The 7,971-nt window shown below is 37.6% G+C and overlaps 1 protein-coding gene across 1 annotated transcript in view; it reads left to right on the top strand.

Annotated features, from left to right (window-relative positions):
* ARSB (arylsulfatase B) overlaps nt 1-7,971 on the top strand; it is a 150,980-nt gene that overhangs the window by 94,240 nt on the left and 48,769 nt on the right. Inside the window, exon 6 of the mRNA XM_011377272.2 lies at nt 3,865-3,935. Coding sequence (XP_011375574.1) covers nt 3,865-3,935 — 71 coding nt within the window. The remainder of the gene's footprint in view (nt 1-3,864; nt 3,936-7,971) is intronic.

Below are 7,971 nucleotides of genomic sequence, written 5' to 3'. Positions count from 1 at the left end.
TTTTCATGTTAAAATCGTTTTTCAAGGGGCATGGGATTTATGCAAACCCCATATCACCCACACCCAAGTAACAAAGAAAATAAGTACTCTAAGGGATTAATTTCACTAATATAACAGTTAAAAATGTGAACTCTGTGGTTAGATCTGGTTCAAATCCCATCTCTTTCATTTATTATTTGTGTGATCTTGGGAAAGTTGCTTAACATCTCTAAGCATCAATTTCCTCGTATGTAAAAATGCACTATTAGTGGTACCTGCCTCATAGGCACTTATGTGAGGATTTAGTGAAAGAATATGTGTAAAACACTTAGCACAGTGTCCAGAACATAATAACAGCTCTGTAGCTTGAAGTGAAGATGAAAATGACGATGAAGATGCTTACAAAGAGTTAACAGGATGCATGTTACTCTGTGGGTATTTCTTGAATTTTTTAATTAGTGACTTTTTTGTTAAAATTTTATCTCAGAAAATATTACCATGACTATTTCTATTTCTAAAAATTTGATACTGCCTTCCAGGGTGTGTCTTATGACAGATGGTCAGCAGCTAGTGGTAAAAGAAGTATGGAATGTAATAGCATTTCATTTATTTATGGGAAATGTTTTACTGCCCCACCCTTCAACTAGTTGGAAAATTAAAGTCAAAAACTGGAAACTCTATTTATAAATGGACAGTGCTGTGATCTCAGTGTCTGAAACTGTAGACTTTTAGAAAATATTCATAGCATATTGGAAACTAGTCACTGATCAGTTTCTCCTTTCCCTATTTTTTTAAAAAAACTAATGCAGAAAATAGGAAATTTGAGGTAAATTAAAATTTAATACTTAAGTATCATCAGAGAAATTAACTGTGTACTATTTCATATCAGTCATTAAGAAGATGGAGAAAAATGATTAACTCTTATTAATAGAGGTATTTGAAGTCAATAGAGCTATTTGTTAATGCCACCTTAAAAATAAGCTAAATGAGTGAAAATATAACACATTCAAGAAGACAGGCCATGTCTACATTTCACTAAGGAGACAGTTTAGCATAGTGGTTAGGAGTAGGGAATTTGGGAGTCATTCTGCCTGAGTTTCAAACTCAATTCTATCACCTGCTTAATCACTTGTAATCTTGTAACTTACTTAACTGCAGCATGCCAAAGTTGTGTCTATATCATAATGTCAAGAGTTAAATGAGATAATACATGTAAAACATTTAAAATGTGGCACATAATAAATGCTCTGTAAATGCTAGCCACTATTATTCTAACTAGCCTAGCCAAGCCCCCAAATATCTCCAGTTTGGTTGTCATAGACATGCATGAAACATGCCCATTTCACTGGTTTAGAAGTAGGTCTCTGTTAAGTGGTCATTGTTCAGTTCTTTCTCTTTACTTAATTCTTTGTCTACTGACTACTCGTAGCCATTAATGTATGCTGGGGCAGGCGGTGAACACTGCAGTAAGGATCCTCGAACAGTCTCATATGTGCCCACCTTAAAGGAACTAATTAGAGAGCTTTCCTTTGTTTCTATCAGCCTGCAGCCCAAACATTTGCCATAATAAAAACACTCCTTACCTTGATTCACCTTAAAACAAAGAACTCGTGTGGTTATCATCAGTCGTTATTCAGAGATTTTCATTTCACAAATAGAATCAACAGTCTAGTGAAGATAGTGTTGCATGTACAGCTAAACAATGCCATCTGCCTAATCCAAAAAATAAGAAAAATTCCTACATAACAGATTGTAATGTACCGTTTTTATATGCAGCTCATAGTAGATTGTGTGACTTAGCTATATTTGACATTGATACTTTTCTAAAAAGAGACTCTTACATGGGAGAAAGTATAATAATATGTTTTAGAAATTAAAGTTATAGCTATATCAGTGTATTTCGTAAGGGGAACTCTTGCCAGCAAGAAGAATGGATAGAATTATTAATGTTCCATTGTGTTTACATTATTATTCTTGTATCTGTGTCTTGGGTTTTAGTCTTGTATCTGTGGTTATATTTTTTCCATGTCTGCTGAGTCAGGATCCACATTTTGCAGTGGAAGTTGTTGTTTTTAAGAGACCAGCTATTCCGCATTTAACTTATCCTAGGCACTGTGTCAAGTGCTTTACGTATGTTGTCTCATTTAATTCTCATAACAACTCTGTAAGTGGGTACTTTAATCTATAATTCGCTAGTGAGAAAAATAAGTCTCAAGTTTATATGGCCAGTAATCTGTGCAGTTGAGATATAAACCCCAAAAGGCTATGCCCTTCAAGACGATGCTGTTCTGAACATGAGAGAGTGAGGCCTTTGGAACTGGTCAGAAGTAAGACCGTAGACTATTGAAGCAATTGGCATTGTCCTCTTTTGTTGTACGGAAATGAAACTTAGGAACAGTATAATGTACAAAAGAATAATGAAATACTGCAATATTTGTGTCATTATCTAAAATACATAGATATAAAATATAGACACTAATACATGTTGAAATATAGCAATAATCAATCACATAATCATTTTATGAGGTTGATAAGGTCACAATTTATTCTACAAGTGATCACACCGTTGATATTGCTGAAAACTATTTTTTGAACATACAAAACACATTTTTTTCCTCCAGCCCACGTAGATACACATACCTTTGAGGACGAAAATTGTATTATATGCTAACACTTTTGTTTTGCAAATGATGCTCTCAAGAAGGCATAAAGACAACCCACAGAATTGGAGAAAATATTAACAAATGCATGTGATAAGGGACTTGCATCCAGAATATATAAAATAATAGTAATGGTAGTTGGAGTTTTTTTTGTTTTGTTTTTAATTAATTTTATTTTAACATGTCCTTACTTGGCAAATACAATGTTGCTAGTCACAACCCAGATTTTTTGAAATTTTATGGTCCTTAAAATTCCAAACCTACTGCTGTAGAGTTTGTGGTGTGGGTATTTGGCCACCTGGCCACCTGAAAACATGGCCTCTTGGTTATATCAGGGGCCTTAACTGGTTATTCAGATGTGTACAAATCTCAGGGTATTAGCAGTACTTGGCAACCTTCTCCTGGACTGTCAAGTTGGCCACAGTACTCTCCCAATGACTGAGATTGTATCTAAGATGTTCTATAAGGCTGAGTGTATACTAGCAAAATGAACTGGGTACTTCATGCATACCCCACGTACATCTGATGCTGTTTGTGCTCCCAATTTTTTAAGAACACTATTTTGAGAGTCACACAACCCATTATTTGGCCAATACCTTACTATGTTATCTGTAACATGAGGGGTTTGAACTAAGTGATCTCTAAATATTTTTTCAGCACTAATATAAGTTGTGATTGTACTTGCATGTACATTTTTTTTTAATGCTGAAGAGATATAGCTAATTAACATGTCTTTGTATTAAATATAAGTTCCATGTTATAGATCTGGATATGGAAGACATTAATTTTTCTCATTTAGTCTAGTATTTAAAAGGCATGTTGCATCTGTAATATGGATGCTGCCATCTTGGCAGATGCTCTTCATTTCTCTGCGAGGATTCAGTATGCAGTTTACACAAGATGACTTGAGTTCTCATTTTACTGCTGTGAAGAGTGGTCATGTTTAAATATAGCCACATTGTTTATTACAAAAAGTCATAAGACTCATTTTTTTAAATTGTTATTTTCTTGACACTGAAGTTCTTATGTAAATGTTCAGTCATTGCTATAATGTAGACAGATGATGACTGCTTGAAGATACATGCGCCAACCAGATTCTGGAGACCTGAATTCGTGTTAACTAGCAGGTTTGTTATTGCCTACAAGTACAAGATAGGAAGTATTAAAATCATTCATACCCATTTGAGAGAGGAAATTAATGCTTCCTTGAAAAATTCTTTTCTAGTGAAGGAAGCCCATCCCCCAGAACGGAGCTGCTACACAACATTGACCCAAACTTTGTGGACGCTTCTCCATGTGAGTACCTTGTTCACTGCTGTTAAACTGGATCTGCTTGGCTCCCAAAGGTAGTTTTCTCACCTAATGTGTCTCTAGCCAAGCTTTCTCTTTTTTCACTTGACTTTGCTATAGAGGTAAACAGTTCTCCATGGCAACTGTGGTCCTAATCTCACTGTGGCTTTGGTGCCACAGAGGGTGAATTTTAGTCTTGACTCTGCTGCTTACTAGCTGTGAGACCTTTAAGCCTTTTCACTCTCCATGCTTCGGCTTTCCCATCTTTAAAAGAAGAACCCATGAGATCTCAGAAGCTCCTTCTCACTGTAAATGTCCTGTTGTTGTTCTGTTATTTGAGAGCTCCAGGCTTCTAGAACACTCAAGGTTTTCTGGAATGAATAAGCTACATTATCTAATTGAGCTGCCAGGTGCTGCCGAGTACCTACTGCGTCTCATAGGTGGGACTTACCCAGACATCCTGGAAGTAATTTAGTTTGATTCTCTCTACTGCCTAAATCAACCCATCAGGAGCCCTATTAATTCTTCAGGGAAAGAGGCCATTTAGTGCTGTCAGATCACAGCAGGTTTTAATGGTCCTATATAAATACCAAGCTAGTGGCCCTAAGGCTCCTAGCGTAGTGAGCTTGGGCCTGGAAAGCATTACCTATTACTGCCTTTGCTCAGGTTCCATCATAATGCCTTATCTTAAGACTGTCTTCAGAAAATAGTGCTCTTACATTCCCTTCATTCACTTGGGTGCTCACATCCCCTCCTTTCTAAACAGTGCTACCACCCTTTGTTCAGGCTCTATTTTGTCTTCTCCTCTGTGCTATAACCTACCACAAGATTTTCCTATTCAGAGAATGACTTCATGGTAATTCTGAATGTATCATCAGGCATTTGAGGCCCAGTTCACCTCTCCAGTCTCACTCCAGGCACCTCTTGCCATCTCGCCCTACTAGACGTTTCCCATGTCTAAGGATGCAGATCAGCATACTTATATCTTGAATATGCTTTTCCCTGTGCCTGAAACACCTTTCCCTGCCTCTGTACCATTTTTCCTCATCCCTTAAAACCCAGCCCAAATGTCCTATCTCTGTGAATGCTTTCCAGAAGCCCCAGAAGAAGCAGTCATTCCTTCCTTGTGCACTCCTTTGTATGTATCTTTGTATACCATTCATCAAATTCTCTTGTATGTGCCTTCATTTTCCACTAAGCTGAGAGCTCCTGGAAGTCAAGGTCTATGTCTTATTTATCTTTTCATTCTCATAAGTTAACACAAATACCCAGTACTTGGTAGGCACTCAGTAATGACTATTTGACGACTGAATGAAGGAGAGTTGAGATGGAATAAAGACCAAAGTGGAAGTATTAGATTTGAAAAGGAAAGAGCCCTTGGACAGGTAGGAATGGCTATAGTTTGGAGAAGTTTCTATTTCTATTGGAGTAAACATGTCAGTGAGAGAGGCAAGGGTAGTTTAATGTTCAATATGGTAGCCACCAGCCAGCCATATGTGATTATTGAACACTTGAAATGTGGCTAATTGTGGATTGAGATGTGCTGGAAGTGTAAAATACACATCAGATTTTGGAGACTTAGTATAAAAAAGTAAAATATATCATAATATATATTTACTACCTGTTGAAATAGCATATTTTGGATAAATTGAGTTAAATGTAATATTAATATTACTTTCTCCTGTTTTCCTTTTTTAATATGGCTAATAGAAAATTTTTAATTACCTGTGTATTTCTATTGGTATAGAAGGATTATTCTAGAAGATGCCAGGAAATGATTTGATCAGCTATGTAAGAGGATCATAGACCATGATAGTTACTGTGAGGCTACTACATCAGTGGTTCTAAATTTTTCTATGCCCCAGCACACCTAAGTGATATGAAATGTTCCAGTTCGTAACTGGCCACTAGAGCGGTGATTCTTAACCAAGGGCCAGCCATACCAGAATCTCTCAGGGTGGCCAGAAGGGAATAGAGGGAAGGCAGGGATGGTTTTTAAAACTTCCGAGTAATTTAATGTACTGCATAAACCCAGTAATAACATCCACGGATGCGCTGAATATGCTCCCACGATATCCTGGTTATAAACTATCCTAACCTGTTAAGTTCTGTCTACAAATGAAAAGCCTTAAGCTCCCCTTACTCACTAAGATGCATTTTATTTCGGCATCACAAATGGGAGCTTATGAATTCTACTCCTACTCAAGCTGGCCATAATGCTACTTGATGCGGGGTTCTTGGTATAACCTACGGTGATTTTTGCTGTTTCTCCTAAGATGTCCTTAGCATGAAAATAAGAATAGAGAATCATCTTACTTTTGCCATTTTAAACCGTAAGGTCTTGAGCAAGTGCCTTCACTTTTCTTGGTGTCAGTTTCCTCATATTCAATGATGGGCTCACTGAGACCGTTTATTGCGGTCACAAATTCAGGGACACTTTTGGCCTTCTGCTCTACCTTCCTCCTCCTTGAAGCTCACTCCAGGCCTTCCTACTGGCCTTCCCTGCTAGCTTGGGACTTTTGATGTGACTCCTGAGTGTAATGAGGGACAATGTGAGGTCTTGACATTAACATAGACCCACTTTCACTGTTGGTCCATAAAAATAGCATCCTCTACTGTCTGTGCCTGCAGGTAGCAAAGGGCCACCTCTTTCTCATATACAGGCAACACTGTGGGCCTTTTCTCCTGGTTTTTATATTCATTTCAATCTACTGTGCTGCATTTGAAAAAAGGAGAACTATCTTTGGGGACCTGCTTTTTTATAGGATGATGAAACAAACCCTTTTTCTTCCTGTGCAATTAATTCATAGGGAAAAAAATAAATTCAGCTGTAGGAATATATGTATTTATAGGACAGGCAAGTCTGCAAATCATATTCATAGAATCTGTTTTATGAATATGTTCCAGAGGCTTTCGTGGAATAAAATGAGAAAGCAGCCAATCTAGAGTGTAAATTAAGGATTGACAATTGAGTTTGTGTTATCTCTGAAACATTTCTTTGCTTTCTAACTCCAGCACTTCCCAGGTTATAGGTACCTGTTTATAGCAGAAGAGGATGGTGTTCCATCTCCACCTTCCCTAAAGCCACTTCATCAGTTTCCTCATCTGTGAAATAAAGAATGAGTTAAATGATCTATAAAGTTCCTTCCAGCTTTAACATTCTGTGGGTCACTATATAAATAGGTCCTGAAAGGAGCAAAGCTGTTTACTTAGTTTCTCTCCTTTTTCACCCTGCTGGAAAGGGTGCACTCGTTAATAAGCAGTGATGTAGCCAGAGGCATGGTCGTAAATAGATGAATACAGGTGAAAATGTTAGAAACATCGAAAGTGCTAGAGTAATTTGAATTAATGTGTGATTTTGTTATTATTATATCCTGCCCACCTTTCTGATCCCTGTTCTAAAACATCACTGAATCAGTCAACTTTCCCATCTTCTCTCTCTCCTTTCATGGGTCTTCTTCGGTTTGGTGGTCCAGTGTCTCCTCCTATCATGAATTATAGTAATAGACATTAGAGGTTTCCTAGAGAGGCCCAGGTCTCCTCAAGGGCTTGCCTCTTGGGCTTTAGCAGCTACACCACCTCGCTCTTATTCTAAGACTATAAGGCACCCAGAGGCTCTTCTTACTGGTGGAGTTAGGGTTTTTTCATGGCCACATACCCTCGGTAGGTTGTGGCTAGAGTACCATCTGTCCTTTTTCTCCTCCAGCGAAAGCAATAAAATGTACATATTCACTAAAAAGAAAAGAATATAGTATTAAGGCATTTAAGGGACATTAAAATTACATTTTTTGTAGACTATATCTTGATCTTTCAGAATATTGTTCTATCTTATTTTAATATATCTATAGCCAATTTGTTCATATTTTATGTTAATGGTCACATAGACCAACTGGCTAAAAACCACGAACAAAACAAACCCCAAGTAATGTAAGCAATAATTGGGTCTCCCTAGACCTGCTTGATAGAAAAATATATATTTATAAAGGCCCGGCCTGTGGGTTCAGCCCAGCCGCTGAGTGCTGGGCGCCGCCCCTCTTCGTGC

This window comes from Pteropus vampyrus, unplaced genomic scaffold (genome assembly GCF_000151845.1).
Source record: "Pteropus vampyrus isolate Shadow unplaced genomic scaffold, Pvam_2.0 Scaffold11, whole genome shotgun sequence".
NCBI lineage: Eukaryota > Metazoa > Chordata > Mammalia > Chiroptera > Pteropodidae > Pteropus > Pteropus vampyrus.
The sequence above is the reverse complement of the archived record's forward strand: the minus strand, read 5'-3'. Positions and strand labels throughout refer to the sequence as shown.